The sequence below is a fragment of the Poecilia latipinna genome, unplaced genomic scaffold (assembly GCF_001443285.1).
Source record: "Poecilia latipinna isolate Pla-1442-1.1 unplaced genomic scaffold, P_latipinna-1.0 Scaffold757, whole genome shotgun sequence".
NCBI classification, from domain to species: domain Eukaryota; kingdom Metazoa; phylum Chordata; class Actinopteri; order Cyprinodontiformes; family Poeciliidae; genus Poecilia; species Poecilia latipinna.
Window position 1 is genome coordinate 76,017 of NW_015113373.1, and position 18,407 is coordinate 94,423.

Here is an 18,407-nt window from a genome sequence, read left to right on the forward strand (position 1 = left end):
TCTTATTGCTCGACTTATTACTTCCAGCGATCCCGCCATGGAAATTGGAATCCTGGACATGTTTGGGTTTGAAGAATTTCAAAGAAATGAATTTGAACAGGTGAGACCGGGTTGTCCCTTTTTAAGTTTTCGCAATTCAAAAATTAATATTGTGTAACTCTCGCCCTTAAATAGAATCCCTCTGGCTTTTCTGAGCTGAAGGAGGATTTGTGATCTTGTAATTTTAGTCAAATTGTTGAAATAGTTGGAGCTCTTATCTGTTTAAGGCTGGAATTTTTTCATGTGTAATTGTAATGAATGAGCTGAGGTCTGCGGCTGACTGTGGCGTGATTTTCAACTGTCCTCAAATGAACTGATGTCGGCCACAAAGACTGACTGTGTGCTACACGTAGGCTGCAGTGTCCCTCCTTCTCTCTCTCTCAGCATGAGTTAGAAGACAGAAACCATGTTTTTAGAAAAATATTTTGTCCAAGAATTAACACATAACAGTAAAAAAAAAAACAAAAAAAACACAATTACTTTTTGCAAAAACACACAATTTCAGTGACCATAGCAAACCACAACAGAATTTAAAAAAAAACGTTTCCTTGAACTTAAAGGTTAAAAAAAGGATAAAGCAGCTCAAGAAGTTCTTAATTTAAGGTGATGCTAAACATAAGTTTGCTTTATATTTTCTCTCCATGCCCAATATTATTTTTGTACTTTGTAAGAAAACGTATAAATACCCCCAAAATAAAAATAAAAAATACTATAGCATTTCAAAGAATGCAATAGTACAACATAAAACATGGGAAATGCAGTTTATTAATTTCAGATATGAAAAAAAATCCCAGTTATCTGGGCAATTTCAAAGTTTTAAACTGCAGATATAAATTTAATCCTATTCTATTTGCTCCTTAAGAATTATAAATAAGAAGACGTAATTTCCTAGGATTTAACCTAGAAAATCCCCTACTGATTTCCTAAGTGTGCTCCCTTACAAATAAAAGTGCAGTCTTTACATTTTATGGTATTTATTTTTTTGGTGCAGAAAAACAGAACAAGGGTCACATCTTTTATGCATTTTATCGAACAAGAACAAAGCAGTAGACTGTAGGCCCAACTACTGGTGCTGGATCCTGTGGCTGAGGATCCCTGACTTAGGACTCAGAACTGATCAAATTTGCCTTGTCTGTCTGCAACACTTTCTCCAAAGCTTTATCTGAGTCGTTCACCAAGAGACACCAGAGTTTCCCTCCTCGTGCTTGAAGCTGAATAGAGAGCTGCTTCCGTGACAAACTACTGCATCATGGGTGCACAAAGGAGCATTATCGCAGATCCTTCCTCTGAGCATCTGTTACAGTTTGTAACTATAACGACGCTCCAGGCGGCTCTCCCTCGATATTCTGTACAGTGCTCTGGTGAATCTGGGCAGCGGCTCTCTGATTCGGTAGGATGAGCCAACATGGCGACAACAACAGGGATAAACTGTCAGATCCTCAAAATGCAACTTGGACTTTGTTTCCAGATACTGTCAGAGTTTTTGAGCATAAAGCTGCCGGATCAGAAGCGTCAAATCGCAGGATGACTGATCCTGATAAAACTCAGTTGGATGGATGAAAAAGAACCCGACTTGTCACATGCTGCACATTATTCTATTAGTCTTTGCAGAACTCCTTTGGCAAATTACTTACACCATCCATCCATCCATCCATCCATCCATCCATCCATCCATCCATCCATTCATCCATCCATCCATCCATCCATCCATCAATTTTCTGCCGCTTATCCGGGATCGGGTTGCGGGGGCAGCAGCTTCAGAAGGGAGGCCCAGACTTCCCTCTCCCCAGCCACTTCTTCCAGCTCCTCCGGGGGAACCCCAAGGCGTTCCCAGGCCAGCCGAGAGACATAGTCCCTCCAGCGTGTCCTGGGTCTTCCTCGGGGCCTCCTCCCGGTGGGACGTGCCCGGAACACCTCACCAGGGAGGCGTCCAGGGAAATTACTTACACATTTTTTACTATTTAAACTACCTGGCATTCCCCACCTATTTCCTTATCTTGTATATTCTTGAAAAAATGCTGTCTGTTAGGACATCCTATATAGTTTTGTGTATTTTTGGGGGGGCTTATTCTGAATAAGAAGCTCTACCTATTGTGTTTGTGTGCGACTGTAGTTCATAACTCTCAACTGACTAAGTGCTTATTGCGTCTATTCAAAGCTCACTCTCCTCCACCCCCTGTGGAGCAGCTTGTTTCTTCCAGCTTCTACCAAAGGCAGTCAGTGTTTGTCTTTGCTCCTGAACCCTCGTGTGACAGTGGTGTTTTTGTCTGCGTGGCAGAAGGATAAGTGGCTTTCCTTATCTGGATGCTCTCCAATCCAAGCGGAAGTGAGGGGCTTGCACAACCCTTTACTTCAGGTCAAAGAACGAGCCAGATTAATTGAGATATATGGGAGGCAGACAAAAGCAATGAAATTAGAGAAATTATCTGTAGCAGTTTAAAACTCTTAATTCAGATCCACCTCTTGATACCACCACACATTATGAGACACTTGCCAGAGGAGAAAAAGGGAGGAGCAACGTTTGGACCAACAAACACGAGGCTCACTTACTGTAGATATGACACATAAATGACATACAAGCTCTGACATGTTTATACACTCATGCACACGCAAACAGAAACTCACAAACACAGAACCCATGTGTGGCATGACCAGAGTTATTAGACCTCGTTAATTAGAACTGTTTGTTGGTCTGTGTTGTACCTGTTCAGCACTTTGCTAATGAGCTAACTCAATCAACCACCTGCTGAGACTAAGCTTTTAATGGGCTGGACTCACTGGGAGATAAACAATAGACGAGAAGAAAGAAAACAAAAACACAACTATGACCTTGTGCTCCATGAAACGTTACACCTGCTTCTCAGAGTATGATGAAGGAACCCAAAGTTTGGCTCATGGCAACGTGGTTGCAGTGTTATGACTCTGAGAGGTGAATAAAAAATCATTAGCTTTTCAAAAGTGTCTTTTAGACCCAAAGTTCTCAAACGATTGTACTGTCGCAACCTAATTAACATCCGGAAAAGGAGTTGTTGAAGCAAATTGATCTTTGCTTTTAATAAACTGCAAAAAAAAAAAAAGAAGTGCAGTGCAAATCGAGCACCAAGAACAATCGCTAACTTAATAGCATTCCTCTGAGATCAGAATGCAAATCTGGGAATGACCTGAAACCCAATTTAACCGTGTTCCTGTTACTAGCCAGATAATTGGTGGGTAATGTGGATTATTACTGCTTGCAGTGACAAGCTATCTCTATTTGCTCTAACTAATAATGAAATACTTTAACTAAGAATGCTTTTCTTTGCCCTCTGTGCTTTTAGTTTCAGATATAGATCCTCAGAAGCAGAAATAGATGACCTTTGACAGAATTTATTTCAACATTCAGCAGCCATATTGGTATTTGAAGATGGGATTGGTCCAATTTTATCAGGGGACTTCCGCTCTGATCTAAATGTTTTTGCTATTGAGTGAAAACAGAGGGCATATTAAAACTATGCCCCTCTAACCAAACAAACAGCTCCCAATATATAAGACCTACATTTTTGTTTCTCATTCATTTTCTCTTTTTGAGAAAAAAAAAAAAAAACACAACAAGCCTATATGTGTCCATTTAATTTGTTACTGCTGTCATAAAATGTCTTTCAGTAGTATGGTAATTGGAAACCTTAGCATTTGCCGAGCTGGTCGGACTTGTAATAAAACACCTGAGAACTATAGTTTAGTGTGGCTGTTGCCATTTCCCCCCCATGAATTCATTTCATGTCAACATGTAACTAAGTTCATTTAAAATAAAATTAACGACTGTGTCATTATGTTCCATTTTTCTACCAATGCGTCACCTGTAATTTTAGAATGTGATCTATTAAACCTGTTAATAGTTATTTCCCAATGCTCTACATGTCAGAAGCATAATTTTGCCAAAGCATTGTATTTCCAAACACCACTTATCCTGTACCTGCATGTAGCTCTTAATGTGCTTATTATAATATAATAAAACAGAGATAATCGGTTTTCAGTAATGGGTCATGTTTTTATTTGCATGTTCAAACTTGAACATGACTGCAAAAAAAATGGAGGCATTAGTCCTCTTAATGGAAAGGAAAACATTTCTCAGTTGCACTAAAGTATTATGAGCTCATCTTCAGACTGCAATGCTCTATGCTTAATTTATAAATGAAAACAAGTATTCAGAGTGGCTCCTGGTAAAGATGTGTTCCTTCAGCAACTTTAATTCTCAACAATGTATAATTGGCACAAGAAGAAAATCCCACACAAAGCTGATCTTTTGAAGCCTAAAAGAAATGGTTTGGTGTTTCCATCCCCATTTGTCACAACATTGATTTATAATTAAATTATACACAATAAAACTTTGTAAAAAAAAAAAAAAAGCTTAAGTTACATACACTGCAGTGACGTGACACACGAGTTATTTCCATAGGAAAGATTTCAGCAGCTCACTTTGTCTTTGAGATGGTGGAACAGCTGACAGCTCCTTGGTGTGTTCACAATCCACACTGTGGCCCCTTTTAATGGCTAATTTCACATTGGCTGTGTTACATGAGTAGTCACTTTACTTCTGGCCCATTGACTGCCACAGCAGGTTATGTTTGAGATTGTATTTGTTCCTTTGTTTGCTTTCAAAACATTGAGCAGCCTGTCTCTGAGGAACTACACTGCGTGGGCTCAGAGACGTGTTTACCGTGTTCTCTGTGTGCATTCCAGCTGTGCGTGAACATGATCAACCAACGGCTGAGGCTGTACGTCTCTGAGGTGCTCTTCCAGCAGGAGCAGGCTGAGTGTCTGCAGGAGGGCATCACCATGGAGATCCCCGTCTCTGGCAACAGCCACGTCGCCGTGCTGGACTTCTTCCTTCAGGTTGCATTTTCATCTGGTTTTGACCAGCCTGCTCCAGTTTGGTCCCCCTTCACATGACGCAAGACCTCAGAACCCCAAGTCACATGTTCAAATCCAGTGTTTCATAACCACAGAAAGTGACGTTTCCCTGCCAGGTTTCAAAAATGCAATAGTTTTTTTGTTGTTGTTTTTTTAATATGGTTATAATATTTGGAAAAACTTATGAAAACTAAAAAAAAAAAACTAAACTACCATATAATAGGCACATCCCAGGTTAATTTCTGGCTATTCATATCGATATCGACCCAAAAGAACCACTGAAACAAAGAGTGGCACTGAATCTGATTTGTGTCGGAGGGGGGGAAGATGGGGGCTCTTTTCTACAGGGATCAATAGAAATGTCAGAAGGAATAATGCATTACTGGAATCAAATGGGCTTTGCAAATATGACCAACATAAATAACGAGAGCATATGTTTGTTCCTACTCCAGAGGCCTCAGGGACTGCTGTGTGTGCTGGATGAAGAGAGCCAGAGCTTACGGCCTGCAGAGCAAACCCTTTACAAGAGGCTGTCTGCCCAGCTGGACTCCATTTCAATTTGTGGGCTTTCACTCACCACCAAGGACGGCAACGGCAACCCCCCTCCCAAAGACCAGGGCCCGGCCTTCACTGTCAGCCACTATGCAGGAGAGGTCTGTCTGTTTTAATGAAAAATGTCCACACTAGTCAGTCGTAGCATCATTATGACCACTGATCTGTCTGCGTAACTTTGAGTTCAGCTAAGAAAACCTGTCGTTTAACATTTGTCTTCTAACTTTAGTTAATAAAACAATATTTGACTTTGAGAACAATGTAGGAATTACTCAAAGGACAGGTCCTGTAAACCTTTTTAGCTGGAAAATATAGGATCTAATATTAGTCTTGTGGTGACAATGATATGGCGAAAAAATGTCCACATTCTAAAATAGACACTTTAGAGAAAATTTATTAAAATGGTAAAAATAGAAGAAAAATCCAGCTTCTTGATGTGGTTGCTAGGAAACGTTGTGGCAGATAAAAATCCCTACTGGGGAATTCATCGCCAGTCGTCTCTGCTGTCGTCTTCACCACGAGGTCTGTGTGGAGTACATTTTAACATCAAAGGGAGGCACCAAGCATACATAAAAAAAAAGGAAAATGGCGAGAATACGAGTTCAAGTGGAGAAGCAATAACATGGAGACTGACTCTGTAAGCAAGCACTTTCAGATCCAAAATTCAAATCTGTTGTGAACAGCAGCAATTTTAATTGCGATCCCGTTAAATTTCACTGAGGAAATCCTAGATCCATTCTGTCGGATATCTTATGCTATGAGAAACCTGAAATAATAAGTTGTCAATGTCAAGAGAAGAACTGACATCAGGTTTTATCTTAGAAGAAATAGATCCACTCGCACAATATTCTTTGTATAAAGTTGTTGTTTCTTAAAGGGGGTTATTATTTATTTTCCAGGAACATTGTGCCATTTGATATCACAATCAAGTAGCTATATTACCTAATATTGCTATTAAAATTCTGTCTTGAAATAACTTTAAATAAATTTTTGATGTCACATCTGACACATTGATATTGTGCTCTGTCTCTTTAAGAAGCTTATTCTCTTTCCTACTCCCCCATTCAGCTCTTCACTCCTAGGAGTGTTGGACTGAGAATTAGTTTGTATGATGAAGCTCAGGAGACTCACAGCTCCACCAGATGTTTGCTAATTGCTGCTGCTGCTGCTAGTCTGAAGGAGCTGAGTGGGGGAAGTGCAGGGAAAAAGTGCTCTGTGAGGTAAAAACTCTGAGGAGGAGCTTTATAGAAATAGGTGGTGCTTTGCAAGAGAGCAAGCTTTTATGTCACTGCCTGGAGAAATTCAAGGTTTTTCATTCAGGAAAGAATCAAAGCAACACTCCAGTTATGATGAGGGAATAACATTATAACATGATAGGAAGCTCGAAAAGGTTGATTTTTACGTAAATCAACTTTTAAAATAATATTTTGAATCAAAATATGATAATATAATAGCTCATTAGACATCATTGTTGCTTAATAGACATATTCCCCATTCACCAATAAAAGTATTTCATATAACATAGCAGGAACTACTATTTATTTCTGATACTGTAGTTGGTGCCTTTATACAAAAAAAACAACAATATTTCAATTTAGACTAAGTAAAACTGCTTCTACTAACAGATCAAAAGACTCATGCAAGGATCTATTGCGCATCTCTTTCAATCAAGGTTCAGCATGTTTTCCCACTTCTCTCCGTCCCATTTCCTGTCAGGTAACCATGAACAAAGGCAACTAATAGCACAAAATAAAATAAAATGGGATAAAATACAATGCAATACAATATATAAAATACAATGCAATACAATATATAAAGTATAAAAAAAAGTTGCATGTCTTTTTATGTTGCAAAAAGTTTTATAATGTTAAAAAATGTCATTGTACGGTGTGTTTTCCCTGATAGGTTTCATATGACCTCACTGGATCTCTGAGCAAAAACAAGGACTCCTTCCCTCAGAATCTCCTGCTTACAATGAAAAGTAAGTACCCAATACATAATGAGCATATGAGCAGAATGTGGCGTCAGAGCTTAAGCGAACACAAAGATGCACTCATGTTTAAAATTGCAGAACACAAACCCAGCCCTTGTCTTGGTGTAGTTATATTTCTATGTGTGTGCTTTAGCCCATATGCAGCAGACACCGTCTGTGTGTATATTGTCTAAATAAGCTGCCAGATGTCGGGTGTTGTGGCTCGCAGGACACAGGCAGCCGTTGTGTGACTGCCAGCTTAGTCTTGCGTCCAGCAACCTAATTGCTATAATTTCCATGATGGGGCTAATCTTCTAAAGGCTAGCCCTTCACTCATGCTTGGCTGGTATTCCTCTGTCTGACAAGTCAATGCAACGTTGCCTTTTATCCACATACAGCCATAAACTTGGACTGCCCTTCAGAACAAAGACTGGGGTGTGTGTTTGTGCTTCCCTATGATGTTCTACACATTAATGTTTTATTCTTTTTAGCATTGGTGAACTAACCTTAGAAGCATACATGATCTGGTGCAACACAATGCGAGGCACCTTTAACAGGATCAAGAGTAGATCATGAGATCGTAGAGAGGTCAATCCTGGATCTAGAGGACAAGTTCAGAGTAAATCTTTTCAAGGATAAAACGTGCCTGTTATGCATAAAAAAAAATATTTTCCTTTCCGAGTAAAACATAAAAAAAAGTCAAGGCCAAGTCGATTGAAAATGAATTCAGTTTTTCTTGAATTTGAAAGAATTTATTTTGTTCACAGCATGTTGCAGTCCACATAGTCCTGGTTTTTAAAGGACCTCCGGCATTAAAAGGATGCTGACTTTGTTCATTGCCTGTACCTGCTAATACTTGTAGGGTCACAGGGCGGGTTGGTGCCTATCTCAAGTAGTCAATGGGTGACAGGGTACACCCTGTACAAGTCACTAGTAAATCATGGAGACACACAAGACAAAGAACCATGCAAGCACGAACTCAAACTTAAAGACAATTTAGAGATCAGTAACCTAACAATGTTTTTTTGGACTGTGGGCAGAAGCCAGAGCACCCAGAGAGCACCCACACACTCACAGGGAGAACATGAAAATCCCATCCAGTTCTACTAACTGTGCAACTGCGCAGCTAACCAACATATGTATTTTAATACATTAAGAGCAAACTTAATGTATTAAAACATTAAGTTTTAATGCATTAAAAGTTGTTCTTCAAAAAAACATTTTTGAAGAATGAAGTCCTAAAATAAGTTGTGTTGCATCCCACAAGTCTCTGAGCTAGAACCGCTTTGGTTTTCAATCTATGCCTTTTCCATGCAATTATCATCAAGAATGTAAACGAGATGGCCAATCTGTAATTCTTTTACATTTAAGCCAGACATAATTTTTAATAAAAGACTCTAAGATATTAGAAATAACCTGTCTTGGGTGATTGCTTTGGGTACCATTACATTAGCTCTCAATTCATTTTCTGAAAACCTTTGAATCATACTTGAGCTGGATCTGTCTTTCAGTTTTCCTCTCAATTAAGTCCCCAGAGTAGCTCACTGTTACCTATATAATAGTTCAGAAATAGAAACAATTCTCTCTTTGAGGTATTCTAAGAAACTGCTCCATGCCTCTGCCTTCACCTTTAGACTAGATTATTGTAATTAGACATTGTGAGTGTATCCAGTCATCTCAGTGAATACCTTGTAACTTGTTCAAAACACTTCTGCCAGAGTACTGACTGTTGTTCAGCAAAGGCGGATCACATTTTTCCTACCTTGGCTTTCATACACTGGCTGCCTGTACAGTTTAGAATGACATGTAAAATCCTGCTGCTTAGCTGCAAAGCCCTACCTGGCTATGCACTGACCTGCCCCAAAAATCTCACCTCTCTTCTAAATATTCTCATTCTCTTTGGTGATGATTTTCAACATATTGAGGTTGGAAGACCTGCTTTTTGTCCCTTAAACTCAGAAAAATTAAAAGATTAAGCCATCCAATCTAAATCTGTAGGGATATGAATGACTTGGACCTCAAAAACTTCTGTATAAATAACATTTGATTGATTTACTGACTGATTTCTTTATGCAAATAATAGGAAAATACCACCATGCTCAGTTCTAGCATATTAAACATATACATTAACTTGATTATGCAATTATTTAAATGTGTTGTCAACCAAATACCCAAATTCACCATGTTGGTATTTATTCTAACAAAATTACATTAAACTTAGCAAAACCTACATACGTATAATGAATGTAAAATACCACACATTTAAGAGGAAGTACTTTCTTTCTACCTTAGTGAGGTGGTTCTGCTGGTACCTGCAATAATTCACTACTCTGCCACTTTCTTTTTTCCATCTTTTTTCCCTGAATCTTTCAGATGAGAGCTCCTCTTCCTACGTCCACACACATGTTGTTTGGCTCTCTAAATGAGCTCATTGTTGTACAGAGCTCCATGTGTTGCAGAATGACACACTCCACCCACTTTGTCGTCTTACGGATTGTTTACATGCGAACTTTACTATTACTCCACCTTTTGTCCCTCTTTTCTTCCGCTGTTAAATCCTTTCATATGTTTTTTTTTCACCCCTCCCCACTTCTTGTTCCTCCCCACCTCCTTTCTCAACCAATGCTGTTGCTTATTCTGCACTGATTTTTTCCTGTATCTTCCTTTGTGCCCTGCAGCCAGTGAGAGTGTGTTACTGCAGCAGCTCTTCCAGTCAAAGCTGACTCAGACTGGCTCTCTGGTGCCAGCTGCCCAGGGTCGCATTGGCCTGAGAGGGACTAAAGTGGCCTTGATGGTCCAGAGGGTGCCATCAGCCTCCTCTGTCAATGCCACTTGTATCCCCCAGCAGCCTCGGAGGTACCATGATCTTACCAAGGTAATGTCGTTCATAGTTTGGAGCTGCAGACTGCAGTACCTCATTCCAACTTCAACACATATGAAAGAATCCTTCAGATTTTATGGCGATAGGTTTTAGTGAAGAATGTGTTAACAGGGGCAATATTTCACATCAAACAGGAAGCAGCTTTTTTTTTTTTTTTTTTTTTTCTGTCAAGCAACTGATAATCAATGGAAAAAACAGGAAGAGTATTTTTGGTAAGACTCTTGTCTAATTTAAGCTACTTCCCACCCCACGTCTAAATATAAACCTCTGGGAATTGGATTTTGTGTGTGTGTGTGGTGTGTGTGTGTGTGTCCACAGGCATTCATGAGATAAAACCCTTTCCCAAGAATTCATGCAGAGATAAAGTATGGGTTTAGGCGTCTGTAGACTTTTCAGGACATTAAAAAAAAGACATCAAATAAATATCTGTTTTAACCAGCTAAATATTTTATTTACAGGTGCTAGTATCTTGGGAAACAGAGCAGTTGTGCGCATAATGCGAGTGAAAAGGCTGTCAGGTTGTGTAACCTCCAGGACTCATGTCTGCTTCCTCTGTGGCTTATTATCTTTCTAGATCAAATGGTTATATAAGACACATTTTGCCCCCCTGACCTATCCTAGCAGCCTTAAATGTTGCTGTGCTAATGTGTACAATACCATCATACAACAATATAGTTCAGCGCCTATATTAACAAACACACACATGGTTAATAAGTTTTGAACTTCCAATGACTGTACAGCACTACAATAACTTCTCAAAAACATAAACTTGATGTGAAAATGTGCATTTATTATGACTTTTTGCTAAGATGTACATGATCACAGAGTCTCAAGCATATCTGCTCATACTCATGAATATTTAGTTAAAAGTTACTTTAGTAAGTTGCATAGAACAACAACCTTTTGTATACATTGTGAAGCGTCTAGTTGAATATTCAATCATTTTTCTTGGGAGAATTAGTGGAGTTAATTTAAATTGGTTTGTTTCCCAGCATAGAGTTTAATATTAAAAATTTGTTTATAAAAGGCGTTCCATTAGCATAATTAATGCTAGCCATTTTTTTCAGTTCCAAAATGGATTTTGGTGATCGTTTGAGATTGATGAGCTGGTAAAACAGCCAACTGAGTTTGAGATACAAATATTAATGAGTACATAACGTCATTGCATAGATGAGTAATTTTGACTCTCCATGTAGTTTGGAGAAAATCAACAAAAACTTTAAATTTGTGCATCCAGCTCTTGTTTTCTGAATTCGATGGTTTGCGTTGTAGATCTATTCCAAGCTGAAAACAAAACAATAATTCAAATCCATCATCCACATGCCAGAAATAACTGACATTCATGGCTGTGATGGATATTTGAAAACATCTGGACGCAGATGTTTTCAAAAGCAAGTACGGAGACAATTTAATCTGGGAACAAATGCCTTAAATACCTCGATAAACTATTTTCTTCAGATTAAGATGGGCAAGTATTTTAATGTTTGCTGAAACCCTTCTGTGATCTTCTGTGTCCTCTTGAGGCTTAGCTCTTTCAGATATAATTTTTTTTTCTTATTTCATTCTACCTACAGATCCTGAAGAAAAAAGGTTCAAGTTCTTTCCTCCAACGACTTGAGCGTTGTGGGCCGGTCACAGCAGCTGTCCAGCTGAGGGTACAAGAAACTCCTGTTTCTTTATGATAATAACTTAAATCTGCTCTCTGCACCTTCCTCAAACATGCAGGATTCTTAGATAGTTAATTTCACCAAATGTATTTCCAGTTAGCAGCAAGCATCTGGATCAAATTTTGAATCATTACAACCCTGTTGTTTGTTACCAAACTGGGATTTAATTCAGAGATTATCTCACGTCAGTGCATTCGTCACAATAGTCCTTCCAACCTTTGCAACAATGCAGCCCTAAGTGTAGGGTGCTCATAACTTTTTTTTTTTTTTTTAAAGCAACAACAATATTCAGTTTGCAGTGAGCAGCTCTGTCTGTGCTGGTGACGCAAGGAGGCTGAGACGTGGCTCAGAGAAGCAGTGCCTTTGGTCTGAATGAAACCACTGTGTTGCACAATCAGAGTTGTGGACCTGCGGTCGACGAGTCCCCTCCGGGAATGGCAGGGAAGGAGAGAGTGGGCTGAAAAATGATGCTGTACCAAGCCAAACATGAAGCCCTCTTCATGAATGAATGAACAATGAACAACAGCCACTGTGTTCTGTGGGCCTGTGTTTCTACATATGTGTGACATATGTGTGTGTGTGTGGGTATGGGTGTGTTTCTGAGGAGCAATGTGGCTTTTAAAGATGACGGGTGAGGTGCTGGGTATTGTACCTGAAGTTCCTGGGTGATGTCAGTTTGAGGTGTAGCAAAATACAGTAAGTGTTTACACACCGACGCCTGTGATCTTAGATGCATCATCTTGAAGTTGAGGATTTGAAGAAAAGCTCATGTTTCTCACCTTTGGAAGGAACAGGGAGTTATTGTTGTTGCTTTGTTCTTCTGCTTCCTTTAGAGGCAAGATGTACACCCAAAAATCAGACAATGTTGTCTCTGCCACAATGTGGTGTTGCTTGCTCAATGCAAATGAATCAAAACACATCAGAAAATCCATCGATCCATCCATTTTCTTGCGCCTGTGTCCCTAGTGGGGCTGGGAGGGGGTGCTGGTGCCTGTCTCTAGCAAGACATTTCGGGCGAGAGGCGGGGCACACCCTGGACAAGTCGCCAGTCTGTCGCAGGGCAACACAGAGAGACAGGACAAACAACCACACACTCATACCTAGGGAGAAATTAGAGAGACCAATTAAACCTGACCGTCATGTTTTTGGACTGTGGGAGGAAGCTGGTGTACCCAAAGAGATCAGAGAATCCTTTGTCCCATTACATGAAATTTTGTGTTAAATCAACTTCCTCTTCTTTCCTTTTTCAGAACTCACTGTCAGAGATTATGAGTAAACTGCAGACTTGCACACCCCACTTTGTAGAGTGTGTGCGCCCCAACTCTAGCGGTCAGCCAGCCAGCTTTGACAGCTTCCACGTCTCTACCCAACTGCAGTACATCGGAGTGCTTGACATGGTGCGCATGATACGTTACGGATACCCTGTCCGCCTGTCCTTCTCAACGTTCCTCAGCAGGTCAGTGCTGGAATGCTTCAAAGATTTTTTTTTTCTACTTTTTCACATTTTGTGATGTTACAACCACAAACTACATGTTTTATTATGATGTTATGTGATAGACCCACACAAAGTTAAAGGAAAAGAAACCATGTTTTCTGCATTTTTTTTTGCAAGTAAAATTCTAAAATGCGTCCTGAGTGAACATTTTGTAAAGAAAGCATTTGCCACAAATAGAGCAGCAGGAAATTATGGAAGGCATGTTTGAACTGTAATTTTCAAGTCTTGCCACTTTGGGTCTACATTTTGAGTCAACCATTCATTTAGTTAATGTTGACTGGATAGACTTGTTGTCCTGCCAATGTGCCTAATGTTTTTTGCAGCCTTTTACATGCTTTATTCCATAATTGTCATGTATTGAGTTCCCTTCATCTTCTACTAAATTGTGACCCGCTCTCCTTGACCAGTCTGTTAATTTAGTCCTCAAGGGTCATTGTCCTGCAACTTTTAGGTGTCTGCTTCTGCACACCTGTCTCCAATATTGGCTCATTTGCAGAGGTCTGTAGAGCTCGACTGCATGCTAGTAAGACAGTTTAGCCCAGTGGTGCCCACAGTCGGTCCTCGAGGGCCGGCATCCTGCATGTTTTAGTTCTCTCCCTGGTTTAACGCACCTGGATTCAATAATGGTTCATTAGAAGGCCAAAGAAGAACATTGACATGCTGAGGAGGTTGTTACTACTGCAGGAGAGAACTAAAACATGCAGGACGGCCCTCGAGGACCGACTTTGGACTCGACTGGTTTAGCCATTTAATTCAATTGTGTAGGACAGGGGACATATCTGGTCCTTGATGACTGGAGATAAAGACAATTAGTTTAGGTGGATGGCCATGTCTTGGTAGTTTCCTGTTTTGTCTCACTGTCATCATGTAATATTTCATTTTTGCTGACCAGCTCTGCACTACTTATGCTTATGCTTTGTGATGTATCCTCAAAGCACACTGTCCTACAACTTTTCTTTAAAGAGTTTTTCATTTATTCCAAAAGCTCTTTAAAATTATGGAATGCTTTTTCCTGCTTCTTCTTTTGTTTGTCGCATTTCTCATTCTCAGAGACTAGAAATTCACATCGGGTCACTTTGATCTCGGTCATGTTTAGTGAGACGGGTCCAGCAAAATGAAATTGCAGCAGCATTTGCTTCCACCACACTTGAATCCAGACCACATGCTCACATGTGAACAGCCACAATAAAAAGTCAGAGCAACCCTTTTAATTAAGGTGCAGTTTGACTTTGAATGTCTCTTTTTGGCTATTATGGGAGACCGCTTTTGCTGATGAAAGTCACTGAAACATTTTTCCCAAGTCAGCCTGACACTTGAGCATTAAAGCACCCGGTTGTCTGTAAGGTCGCTTTGTCCTGTCTTTGAGTTTTTGGTATTGTGACTCCCCATCAGCTCCCTGTTCATACTTTTGTTTTGTTCTTCCTACCCAGGAAGAAAAAGAAAGATCTCGTGTACTACAAATAATTAATTTTCTATCCTTTTATGTTCTCTGGTTTTCATCTCTTTTGTTCAAAATCAGCTGAAAATATACCATCTGTCTTTCATTTTTATCTTTACTTGTATATTCATTTTGCTGTTTTTGTTGGGGTTTTTTAAATAAAGTAGCAGGATTCTACATTAGCACTTCTTTTTTGTTGCTCTCTTACCCAATTTCTTAACTTCTTTAATTTTCTTGTCTTTCTGTCTCTCATTTTGGAGATAAAGAGATTAGGAGGAACAATCCTGCCAGATAATAAAGGATGACAAAGCTGGTCGCATGACCCCCATATCCTCTCACCAAAACTTTCCATTCCTGTGCTGAAAATATCACATCATCACGTGCGCACACACACGCACACACACACACACACACACACACGCATGCACACAAACTTCCTGCCCTACCAATGTCTAATTGAGCATCCAAACATCTTGTCATCACTAGTATTAGATTATAGGAATGAAGACTAAGACTGCCAGTTTTTAAGAGAAGCAATAAAGTTTAAAGAGGGCGTATTATATAAAATAGATATTTTGAACTTTACGTCATGCTTTTATATTGTTCCTTCATCAAAAACATACCTGGAGTGTGACTTTGATTCTTTTTTTATGTTTGAGAAATCCTTTATCCTCCCTTGGCAGGGTGCCTAAACACGTGCTCTCACCCAGCATTGCCTTTCCCACCAGTGTGGAGAATCCAGACCACCACTTCCCCACTCAGCTCCTCCTGACTAGCAGCAGCAGTTGGCAAACACCTGGTGGAACTATACACCTGCTCAGTTTGTCACAGTAACTATTTCTCAGTACAATGCTCTCAAGAATGATGTTGAAGTGATAATGGAGAAACATTGTTGTTATGACTTGCGGAGTGTTGTAAAGAGAAGGAGCTTCTTATTACATTTGGTGTACAGCATTTTCATAACAATTGAAGGTATCATAGTAACTTGATTGTGGTATAAAATGACTATGTGCCTTGAAAATACATAATATTGCCCCTTTAACATTCAAAATACACAAAAGTTACTTTTCACCCATATTTACTATGCAGTTTATTTCCAAACGGGGCTTAAGGCAAATCTTAATGAGGCAATGAATTCTGAATGAAGAGAGGAAAAACTAGCAGTTCTGTTAAAACTCAGGAGAACAGAAGTTAGAATAACTTTGGGAGCAAATACGTTACCAACTCACAAATACATTAGTCAATTTAAATACCTTTCACAATGTCCCAAACTAAATAATAAGATTAAAAAATGGTATTCTTTACTCTTTACATGTTCTTGGAAAAGTGGCTTTGGATGCCTAGAAAATGCAACCCAGTTCCTACAGTGCATTTTGAGCATCAAAGTTGCACAGTTGTTTTGAGCGTGTTGAACATTTCATGGTGAGATTGTTCATTACTGTGGTGGGCTGGCAGGAGTCACAGAGAAGCCTAGTCGTGACGGTGGTGGCTTATCTATGGCTGTCAGGCACCACTGTGTCTTGGTCATCAGAGAATTTGAACAAGGACCATTCACACTAGCCTCATGCCATGGCTACATAAGGCCATGACAACCTCATGACATCCATCCTGGGCTGGAAGCTCGCCAAATAATTTGCTGTAATGCCTTTGGTGCTGCAGCTGCTATGAGCATTGCATCCAACCATTGCTCTCCCTGCTTCTCAAAGAATACTGCAGCTGATATGAGCAGTCTGCACTCAAACCCTTTGCATACAGAGATATCAAAATAGGCTTCTACCTGCCATGGAAAAACGCCTCCAAATTGCACAGAGGTTGGTTGTGTGAAAGAAATGGTCAGTTTCTGAGACTGCAGCTTAAAAGCAAAGACCTGTTTTCATATTTAGCTAAAAGGAAAGGGACAGGACAGGAAGCAGAAAAAGTGCAAAGGGTTTAACCTGTTGTTCACAGGTTGTCATTCACAATGACAGGGGTGTCAAACTCCAGTCCTCAAGGGCCGCTGTCCTGCAGTGTTTAGATGTGCCACAGGTAAAAAACAGTGAAATGAAATGGCTTAATTACCTCCTCCCTGTGTAGATCGGTTCTCCTGAGCCTTGCTAATGACCTAATTATTCTTTTCAGGTGTGGTGCAGCAGAGGCACATCTAAAAGTTGCAGGACAGAGGCCCTTGAGGACTGGAGTTTGACACCCCTGTCACGAGAGGACCCAAATTTGGGTCCTCTAGTGAATGACAGGTTAAAATACCATTATAAAATAGTTTACAACGTGACTCAAAAAAAATGGGTTTCAAAGCATTTATAAGGTTATCTACATCCTCTGACGGTGCTAAGATGAGGGAAATACCTAGGTGTTTATTCCTTCACAAGGCTGAAACTCTGAAGGTGGAGACAAACATTTTCAATCTATAAATATAACACTTGTTGTTTTTAACTACATTTTTTATGTATTTTGTGCATTTTTTTTTTTTTTTTACTATTTACACGTGTGTAATTTCCTTTTCAAGTTATACTGCTTATGCATTAAGATAATCTTGCTTGAAGTTTCCATTACTCAAAGGAGCCAGTAATTTCCAGCTAAATTGCCATATATCTTTCTTCCTCCACATAGACCCAGAAATTGGTCTGCTGTTATGTAAAAGTGCTCTGATGCTCTTTAGCTCTGCTGTGATGATCTGTTCAAAAACATATTTCATATTTAAGGTTAGATTCTGTTTGCACTTTACTGGTTTCCCTTTTGATTTGTCACATGCCTGTGGCACTTCCAATAGTAAAAATGACAGGCAATTACTCTGCAATGAATCTTCAATGTTGCTTTATGATCTTGTAAACAAATGGACCATTGGGTGTAAACAAATCCCTTTACACAGTAGAGCCACCTCTGACTCCTTTCTAGGTTACACTGGCTGCCTGAATCGAAACATGTTAGTGTCTTGGTAACCAGAGTGATTTAGGGAAAATCTATTTTTACTGCTGCTTATATTTGTTGTTTGATATAGCATGTGTTTTGTGTCCAGGTTTATTTTCTGTCAGATGTAGATTTTCTATAAATCTTGTTCCTTTTAAATCTTAACCCTTTTCATCCAGTAATCAAATTATTCCTATATATAAGAAGTTAATGAGAGACTCGTGAGCAAAGAACAAGTCACAAGCATAGTTTACGAGCTTGTCGGTCACATTTTTATGTCTGTTTTTCCATGTAGGTTCTCATTATTAATTATTAATGGACAATAAATTACCAGCAGGTGAATATACATAATTGAGTTTGCTCATTGTGCCTACATATTCATGCCTAAATGACACTTATGGACTCATAAAAGAGCTGCAGGTCAGAGATTGTCGTGAAGAATTTCAGAGTTTGAAGTACAGGTTCACTGCTGTCGCATCATTGGTTCGGTTATAGACAAGACCTGACCACAATGGCAGCGTATAATCCTTATCTTGTATGTCAGGCTCATTTCAGTTCTTTGACTCCATATG

The 18,407-nt window shown here is 39.5% G+C and overlaps 1 protein-coding gene across 6 annotated transcripts in view; it reads left to right on the forward strand.

The window, feature by feature from the left end:
* The window catches only part of myo16 (myosin XVI), a 113,283-nt gene that overhangs the window by 71,964 nt on the left and 22,912 nt on the right, over nucleotides 1–18,407 (forward strand). For all 6 annotated transcript variants that reach the window (XR_001426629.1, XM_015045961.1, XM_015045960.1 and 3 more), the window contains exons 21-27: nucleotides 28–100; nucleotides 4,759–4,911; nucleotides 5,382–5,582; nucleotides 7,387–7,462; nucleotides 10,132–10,328; nucleotides 11,909–11,989; nucleotides 13,252–13,457. Coding sequence is in view for 5 of the 6 variants with exons in the window: in XM_015045961.1 (XP_014901447.1) it covers nucleotides 28–100; nucleotides 4,759–4,911; nucleotides 5,382–5,582; nucleotides 7,387–7,462; nucleotides 10,132–10,328; nucleotides 11,909–11,989; nucleotides 13,252–13,457 (987 nt within the window). In the remaining variant the exon portion in view is untranslated. The remainder of the gene's footprint in view (nucleotides 1–27; nucleotides 101–4,758; nucleotides 4,912–5,381; nucleotides 5,583–7,386; nucleotides 7,463–10,131; nucleotides 10,329–11,908; nucleotides 11,990–13,251; nucleotides 13,458–18,407) is intronic.